This window comes from Aquila chrysaetos, chromosome 8 (genome assembly GCF_900496995.4).
Source record: "Aquila chrysaetos chrysaetos chromosome 8, bAquChr1.4, whole genome shotgun sequence".
NCBI classification, from domain to species: Eukaryota; Metazoa; Chordata; class Aves; order Accipitriformes; family Accipitridae; genus Aquila; species Aquila chrysaetos.
The window spans coordinates 13,997,494-14,022,137 of NC_044011.1; the positions used below are offsets into that span (position 1 = coordinate 13,997,494).

The 24,644-nt window shown below is 44.2% G+C and overlaps 1 protein-coding gene across 2 annotated transcripts; it reads right to left on the reverse strand.

Annotated features, from left to right (window-relative positions):
• Positions 1-916: 916 nt before the first annotated feature.
• Positions 917-22,014, reverse strand: LRP11 (LDL receptor related protein 11). 2 transcript variants are annotated; one of them, XM_030023224.2, is made up of 7 exons: positions 21,421-22,014; positions 16,025-16,188; positions 11,906-12,047; positions 9,693-9,818; positions 8,711-8,923; positions 2,591-2,692; positions 917-2,312 (listed from the first exon to the last, which is right to left on the reverse strand). In XM_030023224.2, the coding sequence occupies exons 1-7, from the start codon at positions 21,965-21,967 to the stop codon at positions 2,158-2,160; spliced, it is 1,449 nt and encodes a 482-aa protein (XP_029879084.1). In that variant the 5' UTR covers positions 21,968-22,014; the 3' UTR covers positions 917-2,157. The 2 variants fall into 2 exon arrangements, with proteins under 2 accessions (XP_029879084.1, XP_029879083.1); XM_030023223.2 differs by having other exon boundaries at positions 16,025-16,191.
• Between the last annotated feature and the right edge of the window lie 2,630 nt (positions 22,015-24,644).

Here is a 24,644-nt window from a genome sequence, read left to right on the forward strand (position 1 = left end):
TGTGCTGCGCTTGCTGTCTGCCGCTCTCACTCCAGCTCTGCTTGGAAGTGTTTATTCTTGGCTGTCATACATGAAATCCATGAAGGTTGATTCCACTTGCGGCAGCACTGCAACAAAGCCTGCTGTCTGGTAAAGCAACTGGAAAGCTGAGCAGCTTCTCGCACCACAGCGGTACTGGCTGGCTTGTGCTCCGTGCGGGATCTCGCTGCCTGGAAGAACAAAACCAAACCTTTTGTTCTTCTGCTGGCTGCATGCCAGAGTAACTGGTTTCAGTAACAAGAACACTATGGGCACAGTGAGAAAAGACTACTTTTCTTGCTGCTACGGTAAGATGGTAAAGGAGAATTAGATACTTAAAACCCCAAACAAAGCAAGGCGACAATTTTTCAATGATGGGAAATAATACCCCGACCAGATGAGCAGCGTGTCTTTCCTGGAAGGCTGTATTCCAGATGTGGTCTTCTGGGTCTTGCACTACTTGCCATGCCTGCTGTAGGCTGGGTTGGAAGAGAGGCCGTGCTCCCAAGTTAGAAATCGGCAGTGTCAGCAGAAGGTCTCCTGGACCCGATGTAACGCTGAAGTACAAACAACCAGACTTTGCCTAATGTGGCAGGAGGGCTCCGAGCAAGCAGCGCTGGCAACCGGGCTCCCTGAGAGGCTGGTACAGCCAGCTCTGCGACTGCTGTCCTGCTCCCCCCAAGTACTGTTCGAGAGACAGGTCATGGAGGTAGACACCCTGCTCTTCTCAGTCTTCCTACAACAAAATATCTCTACAACTCCCCCCCACCATACGCATTCCAGCTTCTTTTAAGGCTGTTTCACAGAGAGGAGAAATGTACTTCTGTCTGCTCTCATGCTATGGTCTCGTAGCACAAAATTTAGCTAGTAGCTGGAAATAAAGACAATGCAAGAAATGTAAGAATAAAATAGGTTTATTATAGCTATTTTACATAAAGTAATCAAGACCGAGCAAGTCGAAGAACTATTTGTATACCATGGCAATATTCTCGCTGACTCAAAGTTACCGAAGTACAAAAGACGACATACAAAAAGATGCATGCCTCGTTTGCCTCTTTTTATTGGGACCCGTGATGAATGCAACATCCTGGGACAGTCAAACAAGATAGACAGCATGGTGTGTGTATATATAACATGTACTGTACACGTTTTACTGTTAACACATCTGAAGTTCACTCACACATATCACTTACTTGCTCTAATTCTATGAGAATTTTGTCAGGGTGAGGGCAGGTCGCCGAAGCTTTCAAGCTTTGCAGGGAGCTATGGGTTAACCAGCAGGAATCCTGTGCTCCAGCGTCTCAGGTAAAAGCCGCTGCGTGCTGCTTTCTCACACCGTGGAGGGGGTCGAGCTAGGGGTGGAAAAGGCTGAACAAGCCCTGAGCTCCGGGGCGAGACAGCTCTGGGATCGCACGTGACTGCTGTTGAGCACTGGTAGGTCCAAACTCATCTGCTGAGGACTTGTGTTTTTTCATTTTAGCATTTAGTAAGCATGACTCTGTTAGCTGCACAGAGGTTTAAACTACGAATGGAAAAAAGACGCTTTGTTCCTTAAATCCCAAATTTCGTTACAAAAGCTGGTGCTTAGATAGCGATTGCTTTTAATTAACAAAGAAAGACCAATTCTTTAATGAAAATACTCCCAGTACATCAGGTGGGAAGTCCACAAATCAGTCTCTGCTGGACTGCGAAGTAACGCGTTGGTCCGGAGCGTACCGGTCCCCGGAGCGGAGCACAGCGGTGGCAGTGCTGGGAAGAGCAGGGTGGCACAGGCTCCCCTCTACGCCTCGGCCAGCGCAGCTGGAGCTGCTGGACCTCGGCTGCTCCGGTGCTCCGGCCCTGGGGCACGCTCTGCTGTGGCAAGGGCACTCCGCATCCAGTTTGGGCTGTCCCCACCTTGCAGTGTCTTCTGCACAAGAGCCAACTGGAGCTATGCCCTGGAGCCTGAACACCTCTTATTTTCTGAGCACAGGCATCTACCCACCTTTTTATTTTATCACCGAAGGGGAAGAACATGTTCCTCATCTCGTAGGCTTCTTCTACACTTCAAACTTAACTAAAGGTTTTGGTCCTTTTATAGAGGCAGAGGTTCATGGATACAGGAGAAAGGGGAGAAAACAACTGACCGAAATCCAATTTTTAGAGATACATCCCATTGATGAGGTAATCGGACTCTTCAGATGTAATGGGTCGAGCTTTTTTAAGCTTCTGTCTCACTAAACGTAGTCTGCAAGCAACCATAAGCAGCAGTAAAGCAGTGATGGCCAAGCCTAAGGCTAAGGGTAACACAGCACCTATAACGAGGTTAAGAGAAATTACACTTTATTTAATACAGTGAGAAATTCGGTAGAGAAAACCTGAAATTTTTCTTTAAAAATACAGCTAGTCTGTCACTTAGGTGCTAATATTTGGAGCAACTCATGCTGCGAAACTAACTTGTATGATCATACATGTTAGGAACAGTTCAGAATATGGAAGTACATTATTCAATTCTTGACTACAGTATCTGGATCTATAGCACCTGACTGAAAAACTAATATAGTTCAGAATGAACTTGCATGGTCAGTCTTACCTGTTTCTGGGACTGGACGACCACCTCCAAGCTGATCACTCTTTGGCACCATTACGCCATTCCCGTTTTTATCATCTGTTCTTTTCCCTGAGGAACTGTTATCTGCACAAAGTCAGGTAAGATAAATAAATATTGCAGTTCAGTGACTCAGGAAGTCTTATCCACAGGACACTAGAATTAAATGACATCAAAGCGCTTAAATTTATGAAAAAAACAGGCCAGTTTAAGAACTTTTGACTCCAATTGTGTAACTTGAATTTTTTAAATAATGTGAAACTAGAGCTAAAATGTAAACTCAATTTTGCATCACAAACCACAGTGCATCTCAACCAAACCCAAGTGGGGTCATTTTCCACTGAAAAAAAGATGGATATAAATTCTCTTTTACAAACTTCCATAATGGGGTATAGACCAATCTGAGCTAAAACGTCATTAAAGCGGTTATATATAGTTGAAAATGAGGCCATTTCAAGTTGTGTTATCTCCACCCTTGGAACTTGTAAAGCAGGAAACACACAGGTTGGCTGCACAAATCACCTTAATTTTGCCTATTACCTGACACATACAGATGCAGAACTTACGTACTTGGAAGACATAAAAATACATGGGGAAAACATTTTGAAGAGGATGACTTGGAGTCACTTCAGCTTTGTGTAGCACGGGAAGATATTACAGAGCATTGTAACTACACAAGAAGAGACAGTGCATGCTTTGCTGCCAAGAAGCGTCCGTCTTGGGAGTGCAGGTGGCTGCAGTTCTGCTTCATAAAAGCAAGGAGTAACTCAGCTGGGACTCCCTCCTCCTGTCCTCCCACTGAAGTTCTACACCAATAGCTATGGGGACACTTCGTGAGTGACACGCTTAATCCACCAACATCCTCACAAGTATCAGAAATACGCCTATGTTTTTAAATGTAATGACTATATTTGGTTTTTACAGATAACATAAATATTGAAGGGCACTTTGACTGCGCTGTGATGTATTTGCTGGCAGCCCTCAGAACGGTGACAATGCCAGTGGAAATCCACTATGGTACAAGATCTGTAAAATATGAATGTGAAACATTGTAATTGGAATTACATATAGCGGTGGGCGTTATGGAAGTGTTTAAGTCAATCAGCTTGGAACATGCACTACGTGTAACTCCCACCCACCACCAGCAGCTCCGAAGAGCTGCAGAACGCATCCCTGTCAGTGGCAGCAGCAAATGCACATGACCATTAATTAAACCTTGAATTGTTTCATCGATACTGGCATGAGGTTAGTGCTAATGTCCCCCCTCTAAGGCACAACACAGCCTCCCAGGCTCTGGCTTTATTGCCCTGCCATTATGGCTATGGGTGCATAAACACTAACTTCACCTGCTAGGAAATGCCTTGGAAACAAGCCACAGCCCTCCTTCTCATTTGGGCTCTTTAAGTTGTTCTGGCATGTAAAGGGGACTTAAGGAAATCCAAAGTGTAAACTGTACTGGCTTTAAGGTACCTCTATGCTATCAGAGCCGTGCAAAATAACCTGAATGTAATTGAGACCAAAACCAGCAGCTGTTTTCTGCTTCTGTCTTCCCTAAATGAAATTACATGAATATTTCTTTATTTTGGAAATGCCCAAAAGGCAGCAGCTCTTCTTAGAGCTGCTACAGCCTGTATGACAAGGCTAGATCTGAATGCCTGTTTTATAAATTTGTCTCCCTGCCATTTGAGTAAAGGGGATATTTAAGTCAGCCGCTTGTAGACATCTGGCAATTATATCTGAATATGGAAAGAAGCTTAGCGGGAAAATTTTGGAAGGGTAGAAGAATAACAGAATCCTTTCAATAAAGTTTGTAGGGCTTTGTTAAGACTTGTGGCTGTTCTTACAGGACTGGAGGGGCTGCTCAACACCTTATCTCTTATCAGCTAGAAAACAAAGACAGATTTCCCCAAACAGGTTTAGGAGCCTGACATGAAGCATATTATATGGGTTTCATTTTGTTTTCACTTTCTTTTAATTTTCTAGTCCGTGCCTAGGAAATTGAAATTTATAGCCCTTTCCAGTTACCCTAAATTAGAGATCTAGGTTATGGCTACTGCTGTCAATGCCTCTGCAGCAAAAACATGACTAAGTCTTGGGCACTCAGTCAAACGCTGTAATCCCAGCCCTGAACAGTACCGCACAACAGCTGGCGTGGGCAGCCTGGGGAGAGGCAGAGACCCCGTGCCAGGGGAATGCAAAGCTGTTATGGTGATTTATGCACTTGAGTTGGCTATGCTGGGGAGTGCAAATCCTCGGGCTGCTTGTGAATTCAACCCGTCTGTATGACCATGTTTGCTAGACTGGCTACTGCTGCTTAGAAACCAGCCCATTACTCACTCCAGTGTGCTTTGCTGCGACTATATTTTTGCTATATTCACTTACAAATGCAGCAGTGCCAGAATATGCAGCTGGGCTTGAGAGCGTCCCTGGAAAAGGACACCAGGGCACTTCGGGGGCAGCCATGCAGAAATGCTGTGCTGGCCTTTTCAGGAGATGCAGTCGGGGTTACTTCACTATGGAGATATGTCTGCAAAGGGAAAGGACTCCTTTATCGACATCAAGTGCCTCTTCCTGCATCTGCTCCCAACTACGGAAGAAAATGTCTGGCCTTCCAGCTTGGGCAAAAGTAAACCATGAGTCTGTTGCAGAAGACTCCATGCCCTGAGTGCCTGAGGAGGTTATCTCTAAGGTGGGCTTGGTGTTCCCCTGGAGTCACCTTGCTGAAGAAAAATCCCACTGGAAAAGCAGGAGTGCAGAACAAGATTCACCCATTGTCAACAATGAAGGATTTTGGGGTTTGGGGTTTTTTTCCCCTCTTTACTGTGAATAGATCCCCTGATAGGTCAGGTAGAAGTTTTCAACAGTCTTTACCTTGGACTTGCATATTTTCACATTTTCATACTTAAGCATAAATCCTTAAAAATCTTGTATCAAGTCAGAGCCAAACATGAGAGGCTACTTGAGTAAAGAAAGCAGGTTAAGGGAAATCGGGAACAGAGAAACTATTAGGAGAAAATGGATTCTGGGACAAATTTCCCCTAGTATTACCCTCGTAGGCAGAAAGCTCATATTCCTGCTGTGATGAACTACCCCACAGCACAAAACTGTACAGCTTAGCCCAGCTCCTTCCGAAGTGGAGAAAAGATAAATATGGTGATCCTTGACAAGGAGGCCCCTCTACTGGGCATCTTTATTGGATTCTCAGAGATGAAAGCTGCTTATGGGGAGGCAAGTAACAGAAGGGACCTGTCTTTATTGGTACTGTAACCACCACTGTAATAAAAACGTATGTAAAAAAGAAAACAAAGCAACTCCCCAGTCCTGCAACTTCTCGGAAAAAACTTCTGTTCTTCAAAAGTCAGCTGAAAGTTCCTGTATCAAGTGTCCCGTCTAGCAGCTACCTATAACGTGCCACATGCTGTCTCCGGCAGGTTAATTACCCTTAATACTAACACTGTCTCTTGCTTTGCCTTGCAGTCACTGGATCTAATAGTATCACGTTTTCCTTCCTGGCTTGTATTTCCATTATGACCTGCAAATGCCAACTAAGAAATAAGACAAATGTTGCCCTGAATGGAGCATTCTCAAGTGAAAAGCTGGAACCTGTGCTGCCACTGTAAAGCCATATCCCTTAATATGTATCTTAAGTAGACAACTTTTCACCCTGTTGACATGAAAATCCTTAAAGCTTATTTTTGAAATTTATTTATATCAGAAGCCTGGATGCTTGCAAAGTCAACTCTAGGCCAACAAGCAACATTACTGTCTTGGTCCAACAAAGACCTTTACAGTGTGACTCGGAGGCACAGGTTCTGCCTTGGCACCAGCAGTGGGTGCGGCACTATCTCAGGAGACAGCCCACCCCAGGACAGGATTTCTGCCAGTGGAATTGCTGAACTTTTGAGAAGGTTGGTAGGATTTCTGTTCAGTGCTGCTTACCTCACCTCAAAAATGCGTCTAGCAATTATTGCCCTCCTGAACGCTTTTCCAGATGGGCTTCATGGAGCTGCTCCAGTGTTTCTGTGTCTCTCATTTTTGTAGCACCTAATTATTAGATTTGGTCTGTAACCTCCTTGAGATGGCAGTGATGGAGAGAAATTTAATTAGTGGATCTGGGTGGATTTTTAGGAATAGGTTAGATGCCTGTCTCCTCAACTCCATAAAGACCGTGGTGCTTGCCAGCGGGGCAGGACTTGAACCGCTCTGGACCTCTGGGAACCATGAATGTACAGCATGTGAGTCCTATGGAGTTTAAGTGTCTGCATGAGGAGGGAGCAACTCAGAGCAGATTTTGGCAGTTGCCCTTTGGACCCAGGTACCTAGCCCCTCTTTATGTCCCACGACATGCACCCTCTTTGGAACTGATCCATAGGCGATTTAAAAACTCGTTGAGCTGTTTGCTGCTTTTTGGTTGGAAGTATTGGGCTCTTGGGTCCTTCTATTCTACAAGGAAAGCCTTAAGTATCATTTAACTGAAAGTAAATTCTGACTGAGCCTTGTCAAAAGAGCAATATTAAAACCACAAGAGTTAAAACCAGACACGGTCAGCTGGAAATCATGCCTGTTTAAAATTAAAAAGATTACAACAGCTTCTCGTAGTACACTAATGACTGAAGCCTCATCACATTTTTTTAGTTTTATAATAATATTTTTCTTTTATTGTCTACTGCTGTGCAAAAGGCTACCTTGAGAGCAAAACTGGTGCAAGTAAGTCACTATGCAATGGGTAAACACAGAAGATGACTATGCAAAAGTGCCATGCTTTTACATGCACTTCCAGTTATAACCTCCGATTATAGGTGGCCGAAGTTGGTGACCTCAATTCTGGTTTTACTTCTGGATTCACAAGCCCAATGGTTTTTGAGACTTACTTAGTACCTGACTTTCCATTGGAGCCTGCAATGCCCTTTGGCAATTTGATGTTTAGTTTGGGTGGCCCCGTATCAGGTGTCACTCAGGACTATGCGAGCAAGAAGGGTTTGGGGAAGACTTCAGAATCTTAAGTCATTCCAATAAAGAGCACTGAGGTCACCTACACTGCCAGAAAAGAGGGAAACATTTGAGAGAGGATTTTGCTATCAGTTCCTAGACATTCACCGAGGCAGTCAAACTCCTGAAGAACATTGTTTTCACTCCCTTTGCAGTCTCCACAGATGAAATACAAGCATCTGAAGAAACATCAAAGTGCCAACCAGGGACGTGCCCTTTACAAGAGTCAGCAGCAGAGGGCACTGAGCACTGCTCTGCTGTAACAAGAAAATAAAGCTGTTTATAAATAGCTGTGTCTTGGGGAGCAAGAATCAGTCTAAACCATGACAAAGTAAAAGTGGGAGATCTCGTACTCATTTTAGGCTCTGTGCACACAGTTTTGCTTTCATTCAATTGCCATTTCAGATCATTTTAATTCACCAGCAGGAACCTTAAAAGACACACCAATTTAATTGCAGCTTCTGGAGCTTTACCAAGGCAAGGGTTCGTGACTCTGCCTGTAACATCACTACACACTGACTAACAACAGGCTTGCAGCCACTACAGAGAATACTACTGGGGACCTGAGGTTGCTTGTTACCAAAGACTGAGCCTTCTCTATAGTGATGAAAGGCTTCTCCTGCCCTGGAGACACACTTCAGAAAAAAGTGCCCACCATAATCAAGGTGTTACTTCAGAAAAATAAAAAAGAAGTCATCAGTTAGCACCGGGAGAAAAGCAATTACTTTCACCCAAGTTGAACAGTACTTTGTTATCTTCTCTTGAAGGTACTCCCCTACAGATTTAAAGAGCCTCATACATCAGCTTACACAGCTGAACCTGTGGCAGAATTTGTATTTAGCTCACTGCATGTTCTCTTCCTTAGAGACTGTATTCTTTTCCTAGCATTCCGACATTTTAACTTTCTTTCTGCACGTGGTAAGAACCAGACTTGACAATTATAAAGTAATACCTACTTGTAACTTAATTATTACAAGCTTCTTTCATATTTTTTACATTTGCAAATTTTTACTCTTAGCCAGGCACCAAAAGACAAGTTAAATAAATTTAAGGTGCAAGACATTTTCTTTCTTTAAAGAGAATGATTTATTGAAACGGATTCATTTCAATTCTTACCTGGCACAAATCCACTGATTTGTTTCTTTGGTCCCTGAGAAAGCGATTGGTTAGACATGTCTGCATCCACTGAGAGAAGCGGTTGATTTCTGGCAGTGGCTTTCAGGGTGTTTTCTGCAGAGAAGTTTTCATCTCTGTTTTCGGTCAGTCCTACAGTCCTTTGCTGGGTAGTGCCAAGAGCTGCATGGGTCACTGCCTTCCGACCTGGGCTGACTGTGTTAACAGAAACAAAAATCATAATTTTTCTACAGAATTAAAGGGAATGGGAGTGTTCCGATGGAAGACCCGACGATATGGACCTTGAGGCAGGCTAAACAACTTCCTCAGGTTCAGACATATGATGAAATGTGAGTTCCAGATACAGAGCAAGTTACCATTTGCCCGCTGTCAGCTGTTAAGCAAGAGTACACTCATGAACACTACAGTGAAATCCAGCAACTGAAATGTCAATGAAAGAGTGGTCAGCCATCATGCCAATTCACCCTTTGATGATTTTTGTTCACTTAGCTGAGCCTAGGCACATATTGAGGATGACTAATGCCAGCAAACAGAGCGATGGTGAATCAGCTGGTTCCCCTACGTGCTCACATTTCCAGTGCTTCAGATTCTTGCAAGGTGTGTAACTGCACTTTGAAGCGTACCTCTGAGACAGCCTTTCTGATCAAGAGCAGGGTCCTTCTTTCCAGAATCATCATGCAAGTAAAGAACTGGTCTTTTAAATGTTCAGAACTCTTAACACAAAACCTGTCATTTGGGGACCTTTGACAGTTTTGATACGCTTTGAAGAAAAAGGATTTAATTTCTGAGCATCTGCTATATGTGGACATTAAACCTTCCCATGTGCCATTTCCGATGAAAGGCTCTATGGTGGGAGCAAGCTGCTTGCTCACAGGGAGAGAGGCCACAGAAGGGGCATCATTCCCCTTTGGTCATTCAGGCTGCGGTTACTTTCACAATCTACACTGTGGCCTGGCACACTTACAGTTCTGGCAGAAAGTTTCATCCGATCCGTCAGGGCACTGTCTCACGCCATCGCAAGCGAACGTGATGTCAATGCAGCAGCCATCATCGCAGATAAACTGGTAGCGAGAGCAAACCCCGACACAGGCTGTTGAGAAACAATTCCCAAATTACCAAAAGAGAAATCCAAGCAGTAAATACTGAGTCAATGACTAAAATCTGCAGCACCAAGGAAAAAGCAAACCCATGCTATGTCAAGAAGGACCATGAACAAGTCAGAAAGTTGAAGAAAGGCCTGGCTTAGCTATATGATGCTATATTGACACAGAAACTAATGTAGCTGATAGCTGTTCCTGGCACCCTCATCACTATTTTGGCAATCTCTTTACTACAGGAATACTCAGCCTGCGGGCTGTTGCACCTTACACCTTGTGCAGCACCCTTACAGTGCCTTAAACTCTGCTGGCCTAAGCTGAAAGGAGATCTTCCCAGGCTTAAAAGACCCAGGACAGTCCTGAAAATAAATAAATGAAATCTCTATGGCTGTAACTGCATCTCTCCAACACATAATTCCTACTACACACCCATTCTGTATTTCTGACAATGTATTATTTTACATGCACACATATGGACTATATGCAATCTTCTGTGGCCTGTTTTCTGCAACCTAATTAAAATACTAAAAGAATGCGCATCATTTATTTACGTCAGCAATCCATTGACTCCAACATAGCACATGCCAGAACAGGACTAAGCACAAGGTCTCACAAGAGACCTTCACCAGAAAGAACTGATTGCTGCCTGCTTTAATATTTAGATTCCCCTGGAAATGGGGAGTGTCCCTGGATATTTCAGTTTGCATACTCAAAGCTCTCCCGAAACCCATTCTGACCTTGTAATTACCAAGTGTTTACATCTGTGCTTTTGTCTTTCCAACAGTGGTGTAGTTCATTGCTTTGTAAAGCAGTATCAAATTCAGTGTTTGGTTAATGTTTTAACAGCAAATCGATTTGCATAAGGAAATCACAGCCTTTGGCTGTTACCCTGCTATGTACCAAAAGCTGCACAATGCTAAGGAAAGTATGGCAGAAACACAGACGCCTGTTTAAAACCCCTAAAAGCATACTTAGAAAATGCATCTCCTAAACTTCAGCACTAATAATAGCACAGGTCTTGCATGCATTAAGGCACCAGGCACTGGTTTAACTACAGTACTTGAATTGCAAATGTACCTGGGGCATTAGAAAAAGAAAAAAGGCAGCAAATCCTCTACGTGCTCCATCCAAAAGATACCGCAGGTACCCACAGCAGCAAATAAATAAACTGGCAAACCTCTCTGGCTGCTTTAGCTGAATTAAACATTAATGAATACAACTCTATCATCCATTACAGGCATTATTAAGCAGACTCATAACTGGTTTTTTTGTAATACCAATTTATTGCCACAGGGACTACCCTCTCAGGTAGAGATATTGCACTGGTGCAGAGCAAAGTTTTCACTGGTTCAGTTGAACATAGTGACGATGCCATTTAACTTTTACTTTGTGCCCGAGCAGCAGGTCTGTATTAGCAACTTGGTAATTACAACATAATTAGAGGTTATTAAGATTAAAGAGTGCGGAACTGACAGCCACTGAAATATAACTTACTTTCTACCTTTTATGCTTTTTACATGTTTCTTGAGCTCAGAGTTTAAAAATGATGGGTCAGTTCCAGTTTTAGTTTCCCCAGTAACATAAGGCTTCGATAACAACCATTACACAGAAAACCTTAAATGCATGAAAACAAGAAACCATCCCATCTTTTAGACTACAGATGCCAGTCAATATTATTAGTCTGCGCCTCACACATACATTAACTGTTTTTAACTGGGTCTTCCCTGTAGCACAAGACCTGTCATGTTGCACACACCAACTGACTATACAATGAACTGTTAACAATGTGCCTGCTACATAAGTCAGTATTTCATTTTTCCAACCCTGCATGCTTATTAGCAATACAAAGATGAACACTTAAATGCTTGAAAGTATTATTACTCTAACAAACAAGCGATGCTTGCTTGCTTCCTCACTTTGAAACAGCAATTCAAAGCTGAAAGAGATGTCATTATGTAATGAATAAGGGCAAAATAAAACACTGGAAATGGAGACTAAGATTTCTGCCTACATTCAGACTCTTGCTCTGAATACCATACCCTGGATGTCACACAGGCAACGGCTCCAGGCATTTTCTCACCTACTGCAGAATGAATCATGGGCAGAACGGTCACAGAGACGTTGTCAGAGCTCCGCTGACCTGCAGTGTCTGTCACAGTTAGCTGGAAAATATACTCGCCTTCCTGAATGTGAGACAGTTTCAGTGTTCCTGGTTGTGGTACCTGATTAAAGAAACACAGCGAAAAAACCCATATTGGTATAAAGAATCCGTCCATAAACTTCTGGGAATAGGGAGCTCATTTCTGTACAATGTTTCATACAGATTAAATACTTCTCTTAAGCCTAGCCAGCCCACTCAAGCACGTGTACCAACATGTAACGTTTTGATCTCTTTTTTACATCCGTTTGTAAAAATAAACACACTTAACATTTATGTATTGTTTTTCATGGTACACTCAGTTACCTGGAGCTGTGGATCTTAGCACTGGAGAATAAATGGAAACATACATTTAACTCATTTTTTCAGGAATTAGAAATGTAATTTTAGAGGGTAGGCAGTAAAATATTATGAGTATTTTGCTCTCTATCGAGCTAGTCTGTAGACAGCATACATGTATCCACAGAAGTTACTTTTGCTGTATATTAATTTATGACAAGGTGACTGATAGCACTGCTTTATTAATAAGACTGCCCACCTCTGTCCAGTATGACATTTGATGTAGTCACTCACAACTTTTACAAATTGCTGGACTGAATTTTTCCATGCCCCACACTGAATTTCCATGCCTTGCTCTGAACCAGAAATAAGTTAATCTATAGTGAGTGACCTAAATTAGGTCATTAGGTCTGAAACATTAGGTTTCAGAAAGTCATGTGACACAAATACAGAAACAGCTTAAATTGGATTAGATCATTAAGAAATTAATAAAATAACTTATTTTATGATAATTTAAAACAGGTACCAAACTGGCATTACTAGTACAATAGTCATTTAGGAGTAAGTTTGTATAAAATGAGTGTGATATTTGTAAATGTTGAACTTTTTTTAACCTTGTGACAATTACCAGTCATAAATAACTCCAGCTGTCTGAGAATTCAGTAACACATACTTCAGTAACTACAAAAAAGTGCTGCAGGTTTATTTGACATGTAGTGCATTTTTACAAACAAAGCACACAGGGCTATTTTTGTAAGTAATTGAAAGGTACATTAAAATCCTCTGTGATTATCTTTAATATTAAAAACAAAATTCAATAAAGATCTTTGGTTTGCTTATTTAAAGTTGCTTTTCATGCCTAAAAGAGAACAGGAATTTTCAATAAATATGATAATAGAGTCCTAGACCTAGCTTTATAGCAGGGTGTGTTGATAAATGCATTTTTCTCTCCTGCTAAGTGAATTTCCTAACTGAAATTTCTTTCCTTTTCTATTTATGCGAATGCACTCAGTTATCTGATCATGCTGTTGATTACCTCCTGATGGAGTATGTGACCCCTTAGAATTTTATTCTTTAGTGTATTACAGAAATTAATATCCTCTAAAAACCACCTGCTGCCGTTCACCACGATGTCTGGGAGAACAAATACAGTATTTAAAACTCATGAGCCATGGAGTCCAACTCTCTTCTCAGTGCAGAGCCAGAGAAACGCTACTGACTTCCGAATATGCCGCCGCTCCTCTTGGCAACCTCTGTGCTTTCCTTTTTATCTCTGTCCTGCCCTGAAGAATGCCCGACTGTATCTGCTTTCTTACAAACTTTGGCTCAAACTAGACAGTAAGTTTCCAGATAATCAGCATTTTTAAAAAAACAACCCATAATTTCCCCCAGGTGTCAGGGAACTGTGCAGCTACAGCACGTGGGTAGCAATCTGAGAAGTGCATTATCTAAGAAGTAATAATCAGTCACAACAGAAAAAAAAATTTTCCACTGGCTTCCTTCTACAATATGATAGCATTATAGCAGTTCTTCCCCCTCCTCTGCCCTCTATTTATTCTTTGGTACGTAAGTGCAATGCAACAGCTGCCTTTTATCTTATTTAAACACAATCTCATTCTCCCTTGTAGCTATGGACTCATATATTGTTTTCTAAGAATAAATGACATGAAATCCAGTAACTTCAGGACAGCAACTAAAGCACTAATGACAGCAACTGAAGATTGTATGAAAAAAAAATCACCGTTATTAATTAAACGCTAAAAATTAAATTATCATGGTTAATCATCAGGGTATGTATCTGTAGGAGAAATCCCTGCTCATTTGAACACAATGGAAAAGTATTTATTTAAGCATGAACGTCAAATATGTTTTCCATTATCAAATATAAAGAAGTCACCAAGATTAATGTGAATTTTGCAAGTTTAAATGGATATAAGACTTGTCTCTATTTTGGAGTGATTTTGAGTAAAAGTAAAAACGTGAACTTTAAATTTTTTAATTAACTTCTAATTTTTGTCTTACTCTAGATATATTACTACATCACAGATTAATTTAAAGAGTATTTAATTGCTATTTAAAGAAAATAATGCTGCAAAGGGTCAGATTAAAAACTCCTGATAATAAAATGTCCATTTTATCTAGATGATATCTAGCAACTATTCTTAAAGCTTTGTTCAAGTCTGTTCTATGTTGTTTGCACTCCTTATCAAAGCCTTTTGACCTTTTAATTTTCAAGCCAATAAAATAATACATGAAGATAAGCAAACTCACGGTGGTCTTTGACATGACAGTTTCAAACTGCAATGCAGCCTCAAGTCATTCAGGACTGGCTCACCATAGTCATCCTTCCAAAGACGTGGACCTTGCAGTAGAAGATAGAACTTTCAAAAGCACGCAGCACTGGCTTAACTGTTTTGCACAGCCCTGCTGCATTTTCTCTGAGGAGTATGTTTATAAAAAGTTACTTGTGTATAACTTTCAGTAAATATTCACCAGAGAAACCCAATTGTCTTCTTTGGGTTCATCCAGTAGCATGTTTCCTAACTGTGACATGGTGAACTTCAATTACCTACACATAACCTACACTGCCTTCCAGGAGACTAAGGAATAACCAATTGCTCTGTTGGGTTTTTCCATGGATGACAATTTTAGGTTTCAATGCATTTAGCTAGCTCTTTGTGTTAGGCAAAACTCTGGTTTGTTCCATCATTACACATCTTGAGTAACTTTGCTGATATTGGTATTTTGTCTTCGATATTACTGAGCTGAACAGACACAAGCAGACACTGCCAGGTACTGCTCGTGGTGGCACTGGCACGCATGGCCTGTCAGGTTTCGGACTGTTCCTGTTGCTGATCCTGTCCTGTTTAAACTCTTCCTATCCATTGGCAGCATCTCAGCAACAGTAGGGTCTATGGTCCACACCTTCTCCCCTTTATATGTCCCTCCTGCTCTGGGTGGAGTTCCTAGTGTGCCCCGAATACTGTGGGCTGTGAACAGACTGTGAGTAGACTCTGTGGGTTTGAGACATTTTTCCTTTCCTTTTCTCCTGCTCCTAGAGCATTCACAAGAAAGGGTGGGATGGAGAATCCCTCTCTTGATGGTTAATTTTAAGTTGAAACCCAATTGCAGCAGAAATTGTATGGATGTAATAAAATAGTATCCCAAGATATCTCATAAGGTCTGCATCACACATGTCTTTGCAGTTTCTCCATAAGCACTGACAGAAGACTGTTGGTGAAAATACCTTATTATTTTTAGTAACTGAATTACTGAGGTGTCTCTAACCTGGACCACAGCAGCTGAAAACCAAGTGCAGTGAGCACAAACAACGGCGAGAGAGAGCAGAGCTGAAATACAGTAATTAGCATCTACTAGTTTGCTGCTGGCTGTCTGATGCCATCCTGGATAGAGATGAACTGTATAAACTGCTAGAAATAATCACTGAAACAAAAACTCCCCAGGGACACGGTATAGTCCCCATCGCTGGAGGTTTTCAAGATGTGATTGGACAGATAAGATAATCTCATCTAGGCTCCTTGTCCCACAAAAGGTTAGACCAGATGATCTTTTGAGGTCCCTTCCAACCTGGGCTGTTCTATATTCCTATGAAATAAATGCTCAAGTTGTACAGTCATCCTACTTTTGGTGCCTGGTAGCCATATCCATTTGAATACGTTTAATATTTTTAGCTCTACATTTAAAACTGTATGAACACAACAATCTGCAAGTAACTGGCCATGTGCAAGATTGCACGTGTACCTTCATTTCAACCGATGAGTCACCTTGCAGCAGCGTCCACTCGTACTGCACAATTCCACGGTCATCTGAACTTTCTCGGCCATCCAAAAGCACCCAGTCGACAGGTGACTGCAGCACAACATCTTGTCCCGCCTTGCACCGTGGAGGCTCGTCGTATTCTTCTTCTTCTTCAATAAAAAAAGAGAAGCTCCATTATTTATCAGGGGAAGCTGAGTGATTACTTATATAAAACATATTTTTTCTTGGCTAAGGTATCGATTCACCGCTGTGCAACTTCCTGGAAGACAGGACTTGTTCATTAGCGCACATTTTGTTAAGCAAAGTATTATCTACCTAAATTTTAGTTAACTGTTCCTTATGCAGTGATGTCTTCAGGAAATAACTGCTACACCAGAAACACATGGCACAGAAAACTTCTCTGTACATGGATGTTTCACTAATACAAGAAACAGGATTGTTAGCATCAGTGTAGTTTTTTAATCTGAACTAAGGAAAATGGATTTAAATATGAATTACATACATATTCAGATGGCAGTTACTGCACACCTCTTACAGCACTCTGCATAACTTAACAGGCTTTTAGTCTCTTTTTATAATACATCATTACAGGAGTGAAAGACTTAACATAAGATGGCATCCTGGTGAAGCAGTGCACATAATGATGAAAAATCATCAGAAATGACACCAGTTTTAAATGCCTAATTTAAGACATTCAAAGCTTGATTTTCAGGCTGTTTAGGATTTGCAGCATTTTGCTATATTCAAAGCACAATTCTTATTGATTAAAATTGTGAGTACTAAGTACTTTTGCCAATCAGACCACAAGTTCTTCAGGTTAGACTAACAAAACCCATGATAAGTTAAGTGACATGGCCTGTGAGAAGTGGTTTAAGTCATTTGCTCTGCAACCTTCAGGCAGTGCAGGGAAGAGAGAGGGATAAAACCTAGTTCTACAAGTCAGCGTTTGACAGCTTCAGCCGTTTGACAGCTTCAGCCACAAGATTGTATCTTTGTGCAGTTCCCCGCTCAAGTTTCATTCCTCCTCTCGGCACGGGATGTTCCTGGCACCCTGAAGGGCCAGGGTGCTTTCTGCTCTTCACCCTCTGCACAGGATATCCTGTAAAGGATATCGATGCTAAGCTCAGAGAAGCATCTACTGAACACAAGGCTGTAACTTAGAGCTGCACAAGGAAAGAAAAGGCGCTTCCACAGCAGTGTAGGGATTCTCCCTTGCACATGCTCCTCTCCAGTTTCAAGAACTTGCTTGAAGCCATGGAGCTCATCGGAGCAGTGGGACAATTTCTTATCACTGGCTGAACAGCAAACTTTTTATTTCTTGTTTTTCTCAGTAGTAGGTAAGGCATAGAAAATTTCAAGGCAAATGCCTTAAGTTAGGAAAACCTACAAATAACTGAAAACGGGGTCTAGCAATAGAAAGTATGAAACAGTTCTTGCTCATCCAGCTGGCACAGGAAGGTTTGCCTAATTTGTATACACTCAGTTCTCAAAACCAACTTTGTTTAAAAAGCAACATCTAGGTGCAAAAAAAAATATTCATTGTTAATAAACACCATCATTATGGTGCCAAGGCAACTTTTATTTGGTATATATGAGTTACATACAGTCTTCACAGGATTATTTACTTTACTAATCACTGTCAAAAAGAGACCAACTTGGGTCTGAAACAGCACAGCCCATTCTTCCACTTCTACCTTGGAAAGTAGTTTCATGTCACCTGTCTGGTTTAAATGACTCGATCAATGCCCTGCAGGGGCAGAGACAAGCCCCGCTCCCCGTGGGCCCTAAGCAATAAGGATATTCTCTTCCCGGACTAACTTTATACTCCAGCAGCCTGAGCTGCAATGGCAGGACCACTTCACGCCGGGGCAGGTCCCAGAAATTCATGCCAGCTCTTTGCTAAAGATGAGTGTGGGACCACACTCAGGCCTCTGGTCCCAAAGGATGGAGGCACCATGCCCTTGCTTGTAATCCACCAGAACATCTTCAGAAAGGTAAATCAGTGGCAAATCAGCTCATCTTTTGCTCTAGTAAAGAAAAAATTGGCCTGAGAGAGACATCTGGCATGGGAGGAGACAGCCTATTGAGCTAAAGACTCTTTTTCCACAGCAAAGTTTTAAGCAATGGAATACATTATCCTTAGCGAGAGAAACACCTCCAAACCTGGGGAATACATTCTTCTAAGAAGTCAGCATAAAAAAGCAAGGAGGCATACTCAGGAGCCACTTACAACCACCGCTCATGGGAGTAAAGGACTATCAGCCACAGGTTAGCAGAAAAATCAAGCTCAGAAAGCATCTTTTAACTTCTGTTTCTAACTTTTATTTCAGTTGAACGTAACCAAGCAATATGAAACTGATACACCAGATCAACACTCTGAGATGGTGGAGCTGGCTGCTTTCTAGAAAAGGGGCTGCAACTTTATGGGCAACACTTTTTTCTTTGGGGGGGAACACGACAGGCTTAATTTATTCTGCTTCCTTCAACCTTTACACAGACTTGGTCTGCCAATAATGAAACTGCCAGCTAGTTGTCTGAATGAAGGCTTTGTTATAAAAGGTTATTTCACTGCCAATTCCTGAGTGTCTCTGATATTAGTTTACGTTAATGTTGAATCCTCCCTTTGCTCACCACCAGTGAGTAGCACAGAAGGGAAGTCAGACATTTCTGGTAAGGCACTCAAGTCCTCTTTCTTTCTACGTCAAAAATTTAAAAATTTGCCTAACAAAGGCAAAAACAGTTACCTCTTCCGTCAGTATAGGCACATGGGGTTTCATTGTTAACAGAGCACAAAATGCCTGGAAGTGCAAAGTAAATGCACAGCCAAACGAGCACAAAGTGGGTATAAAGTGAAGGACTTGGATTTACACTGAAATGTTCAGTCTCAAAAATTCATCCCACAGCTGACTGTTCTGGAAGTACACAGAGATACACTTGATCTGAGAAACATGTATCTGTTATTAATTGCTCCCAGAATTAAACAAGCAATTCGTTCTGTTTTACTGAAGGTCTTTAACACAAATGAAACCATGACACCCTAGAGATCACTGTCTAATGCTCAGAAATATTTTGGAATTATGAGGACACCATGTTTATGGGATACATGTTGGTTTGGGATTATCAAAAAGAACACAGCAGAAAACTCAACATCACAGTACTCTGAAAAAAAAAACAACAGGTAAAATGTGATCCCTTCGCAAAAGAAAATCTTGAAATGAAAAGCTCTTTCCTAAATTTCCTAAATTCAGTCATGGGGGGCGACAGAAGGGAAAAGAGATGTGCCTTCATCGTCCTGTGACTATGTACTGTTGTCCAGATTAATTTTTCAATGTAATTCAAGAATGCAGTGGTAACATAACATCAGACAGCAAAATAATTCAATCTCAGTTTTATCTCTCCTGGTCTATGTCATGGCTGACAGATGTTTGAATAAAAGTTCATTCTCCTTCGTGGCTCTGCTTCAGCTCCAGTGTAATTGCATTAAGAAGTCATAATCCCGTTTCCGATACCACCATCGCACACAGGGCAGACTTCTAAATAAACCCAACAGGACACAGAGAAATTTGCAGATTAGGAATTGAAATTGCCTTGCAAGCCCAGCGCTGATAGACATGAATGCTGCCAAAAAGGCAAGGTGTTCAAGAACTCCAGAATTCAAGAACTCAAGGAATTAGAGAAATCCAAGATTTTGAATAGGTAGGGTATCGTTTGAACAACAGTATTATTTATATTGTGCCGTAACTCCACTCTACATTAGGGCCAGTTTTAATGGAATTAAGGCAGTTCAAAGTGATGAAGGACATGTGAAGATGTTTTCAAAGGTTTTCAAAGAAGCCTTATTCTCTGTGACTCTGATGTAAAATCTAGTCTTAAGCCTTCCATCTCGCAAATGCATACAGGGTTACAAAACACAATTACCCCCAAGTTGCTACATAAATAATACTGTGGAACTAATACTTTCCCTGTTGAAAATGTCAAAATCATACCTTGGGTTTTTCTGGTACCTCATCTTTACTGCCGTAAGTTCCTCCCTATAGCTCTCTAGTTTACCCGCCCATGTACTTTGCAAAAAATACTTCAGCATTGTAACTCCTCTAAAAATTGAGCCCCGGCTCTCTCTCATTTCCAGGAGATTCCTGTTGACATTCTCGTAACAGGCAAGACTGGACGGACCTCAAGCCCGAGGTCTCCCCTGCCAAGGGAGCAGTAATAGCTGGTGCCATCTGGACACACAGTTTTCACTCACACCACTGCTAGGCTTTCTTCGTGTTGCACACCATGACAAATTTACTTCAGTGGAGAGAGATCGCTGAAGAAGATGAAGAAGAGGACATTTAGGAAAGTATTGTCAACAGAAGGTAATGAAATTACGACAACAAGAATTAAGACGTGACTGTTTTAACAAGAGGAGGTGGAGGAGTGCGACTAAGTTCTCTGGATCAGATTCTAGGAAACAGGCTCCAAATTTAGAAATACAGACTTGTTTTCCTCTACAGCTGCTCGCTCTGGATTATGTTGTTCTTAAATACGCTTCAGGGTCGAACAAACGGCTGCTTTGGACGTGGCCCGGACTCCGGAGGCGGTTATACAGAGTCTCCATGCTGCCTCTGGACTACTGGTGAGGTATCCTTGTCTCCTTCGCTCCAGCTCTCAAGCTCGTAAGCGGGGAAAATTCCGCATTAAGTGAACGAGAAACCCACTTGGGTGCTAACACTGGGACGGCACCCCCACGAAGACGGGGATGTGCTTGCTCTCAAGCTCCGGCACCAGGTTCTGGCGCAGCCGGCACCAGCGGTTCACACCTTCCCGGGCGCCCAGCACCCCCGGTGCGCCCGCGGACCCCCACCCGTGCAGCCGGGGCCCCGCCGGTCCCCCCGGGGGCGCGGTGCCCGTGAGCACGCCCGCCCCGCCGGTGGCTGCGAGCCGCAGGCCCGCCGGCAGGGTCACTCCCACGGGTTTTTGCACGCCCGCACGCCCCGCCGAGCCCTCGGGCCTCTCCCGGCTGAGGGGGGGGGCCCGCCGAAAGGCAGGGCGCCCGCCGAAAGGCAGGGCGCCGCCCGGCGCTCCTCGTCCCCTCCTCCCGCCGGCGATGCCTCGCCACCGCGCCGCCCGCTCCCGGCACCGCGGAAACCGCACGGACGGCTCCCCCTCCTCGCCGGCGGAACCCCAGGGCAGGGCGCGGGGCGGCAAATGGCGGCGGCGCCGCCGCCGCCGCCGCCGCCGCGGCGAGCGCGCCCGGCCGCCGGCCCTGCCGGCCTCCGCGCCCGGCGCCGGCCGCCGCCATTTCCCTCCCGCCGCGGGGCCGCCGCTCCCCGCCCTCCCCGCGCGAAGCCATCTTGGGCCGGGCCCCGCGCCCCGCCGCCCGCGGCGGCCCTTACCCGGCGGCCCGGCGGGCGGCGGCGGCGGCGGCGGCGGCGGGGAGAGGCCGGCGGGCCGGCGGCTGTAGGTGCTGTAGCCGCGGTGCGGGGCGAAGCGGCAGACGGGGCGGCCGCGGTGCGTGCAGTTGAAGAGGTAGCAGCCCAGCTCCGCCGCCGCCGCCGCCGATCCCCGCGGCCGGCCGGGCCCCTGCACCACCGCCAGCGTGCAGCGCGGCTCGGCGCAGCAGGCGTCCAGGCACTGCCGCCAGCCCGCCACGGCGGCGGGCGCCCGCAGGAAGGTGGCGCCGGCCGCGATGGAGTCCTTGGTGCGGATGATGGAGTCGGGCCTGGCGGAGAAGCTGCTGCTGCCGCCGCACCGCTCCTCGCCGCCGCCCGCCGCCGGCGGTCCCGGCTCCTCCTGCTGCAGCTGCCGGCGGAACTCCTCCAGCAGCGACTCCACGCCCGAGATCTGCGAGCGCAGGTCGGCCAGCGGCGCCGCGCACCGCCCGCCCGGCAGCACGGTCCGCCCGCCCAGCGCCGCCAGCAGCACCAGCACCAGCGCCGCCATGGCCCCAGGCGGCGGCGGCGGCGCGCAGGCGGGAGCGGCGGGACCGGCTCCCCCCGCCGGCACCCGCGAGCGCGGTGCGGGGAGGCGCCGGCCCCGCCCGGCTGCACGGGGCGGCGCGGCGGCGCTCAGCACCCGCCGCCCTGAACAGCTCCGCCGGGCGGGGCCGCGCCCGGACCCGCCCCCCCCCCTGCCCCGCCCCTTGCCCCGCCCCCCCGGCGGGCCGCCCCGCCCGGCGCCTTAAATTAAGCGGGTTTCCCTAAGAACGCGCCTTAAAACGGGTTCCCTTGGCAAAGGCGTCAGGGAAGGTTCCGGGCCTAAGTACTTGGAAAGGGCTCCGTGCGGTGAGGTCACACCTACGAATAATTCGGGTGGGTGGTCACCGAAATTGTTGGTGGGTGTGGGAATATGAGGAAACAAACAAAAAAAGAAATTGTGGAGGGCTCCATCCCAGCTGTAGCGTTTCTGCTCAGAAATGAAGAAAAAAAGCCCAGTAGTCAAAAATGTAATGAGCAAAGTTGCGACTTCTTCGCTTTTAGCAAAAAATCCCAGGTGGGCTCCTGACCACCTGAGATGGTGGGAAAGAGCTGCTCATGCAAGTTTTTGAAGTAAAGGCTCAGTGAGTTTTGGAGAAATGCTTCAAATTAAAAATTGTCAGGTTTATGTCTGTCATAACTTTTGTTTTAATTTTGTCATGAAATTAAGGCCTTGCTCATTCTGTGATACAAATTATTAACAGTAGGACCTCCCTGAAAAATCAGCAACCCGCAAAATAGCTACCTTACTTTTTTTTGTCAGGTGAATGGTGCCTCAGAGAACTCGAATGGCACATTGAGAGCTATCTACTAGCATAAGAAACATAAACATGCTAGTAAATATATAGAGATGGTGATGGGCTTTGCGCTGCATAAAAAGGGGTGGTGTTTGTATTTTTTCTTTAGTAATGAGAGGTCAAGGGGTAACTCTGTTTCCACGTTGGTTTGTTTCATTCTTGAAAGCATCTTTAAGCATGGACTCATCTATTTCTTGAGTTACTGGACAAGTCTTAATAGCTGCATTAAAAAAATGATCGTTATGGCAGGGTATTTGGAATATCCTGGGTTATATATTTGGAATATTTGGGTTGGTTTAGGCCACGTTCCCAGCATAACTCAGAATTGCTTCTAAGACAAACCTGTTTTAATACTCTGCCATCATGGGTCCTTAGGTGTTGCCCAGGAAATGCACATGCAGCTTATGTTTCGGATTATGATTTTTCCTCCTCCTCCTCCCCCAAGTCACGGGACTGCAGTTCAGCGATTCTTTGAAGCAGGTTGGCCCATCAGCAGTGCAGCTTTTGGAGATAGCTTTCCTCTGTCGATGCGCTCTATAGGTTCTCTAAATTTCTAGAAATTATAGTTTTGAGACTTTCAATTTCCTATCAAATTTAGTTGAAACCGGTCAATGCGTTCAAAGATTATAGGAAGATGGAGCAGCAGCAGGTAAGATGATATAATCTTTTTTTTGTTTTGAAAATCCAGCTGAAATGCTGTGAGTTTATTTTTTAGGAAATTTTTGGAGAGGTGATCAATCTATACATAGCAGAGGTACTGACTGTGAAGCACTGATTTACCAGCAGTGACACTAGTTTGCTACTGCTTTGCCGTTGTACCTGCTGGTACTACTTGTGCCGCCAGAACATAAACCACAAAGAAAGCTCATGCCACCACTATGATGGCTGAAGTTGGCAGAAGGAGAAAATGTACCAGGTCATCACTTCCTCATAGTCACCGAAGCTTTGGGGCTCCTCTGCTTGAGCAGAGCCTCCCAGTTCTGGATCAGCACACAGCCAGTGTTGATTAGTGGGGGCCCATTTACAGGGCATAGTGGGTCACTCATGCCACCACCCTTGGTCTATCCAGTTCTACCAGAAAGGTGGCCCCTGGTTGTCAGCAATGGTGACAGCACCTCTGGGTTGTTCTTGCAGAAATCACTGAGAGAAATGTTGATTTTTCTGTTGCTTTATAATGGGGAAGCTGTGGTTGGAAGGTGTCCCCAAGGAGAGCAGACTCTTCGTCAAGCAGGTGGGCATTTAAGAGTTGAAGAAGGGTAAGGCTAAAGAGAAGTAACTGTATTGTTGGTTCGCTTCAGTGGCACTTTTGCCTGTTTGATGGTTAGCAGATGTCAAAGTGTTTTCCTGAGTTAGGATAAGGATGACACGCTTACAGTTGTGCTTGGAAGTGTTGAGGCCACCCTCAGATTAGCAAGAACATGCAAGTGCAGCAGATTTTTTTGTATTGATGCTGGTTCAGAACTTGTTTTGTTGCCTATTTTCTTGTATCAGAACGTGTATCTCGTGTTACTTTGTCCTTGTGAGAAAGATGACGTTTGTAGTCATGCTGAGCTTTTTTCAGAAGGTGGCAGCAGCTTATTGCTTCTATAACATGGATTGCTGGTAGATGTTAATGTCTGCCTAAGTGTACTTAATTTCACATTTCTTTATTGGCTTATTGTTGTGAGTGCCTTAGATTTTCTTTAGGTTGTGGAGTTGCAAATCGAAATGAATATTTAGTTTACAGTAATACTTAGGATATTTTATTCCTGCCTATCATCAAAGTGGAATTTTGGGATGGTTCGATTTTCAAGCAGAGGGCATTGGAGATTCATAAAGATATTTGTCAGGTTTTAGTTCTTTTTCCCT

Bases quoted from the DNA above. Each gene is read 5' to 3' on its own strand.
- LRP11 (XM_030023223.2), bottom strand. From the start codon at position 21,967: ATGGCGGCGCTGGTGCTGGTGCTGCTGGCGGCGCTGGGCGGGCGGACC. The intron at 16,192-21,420 runs GTAAGGGCCGCC...TTTTTATTGAAG, and splicing joins GCCGCCCGCCGGGCCGCCGG to AAGAAGAAGAATACGACGAG. The intron at 8,924-9,692 runs GTAAGTGTGCCA...CTGTTAACACAG, and splicing joins TGAAACTTTCTGCCAGAACT to TCAGCCCAGGTCGGAAGGCA.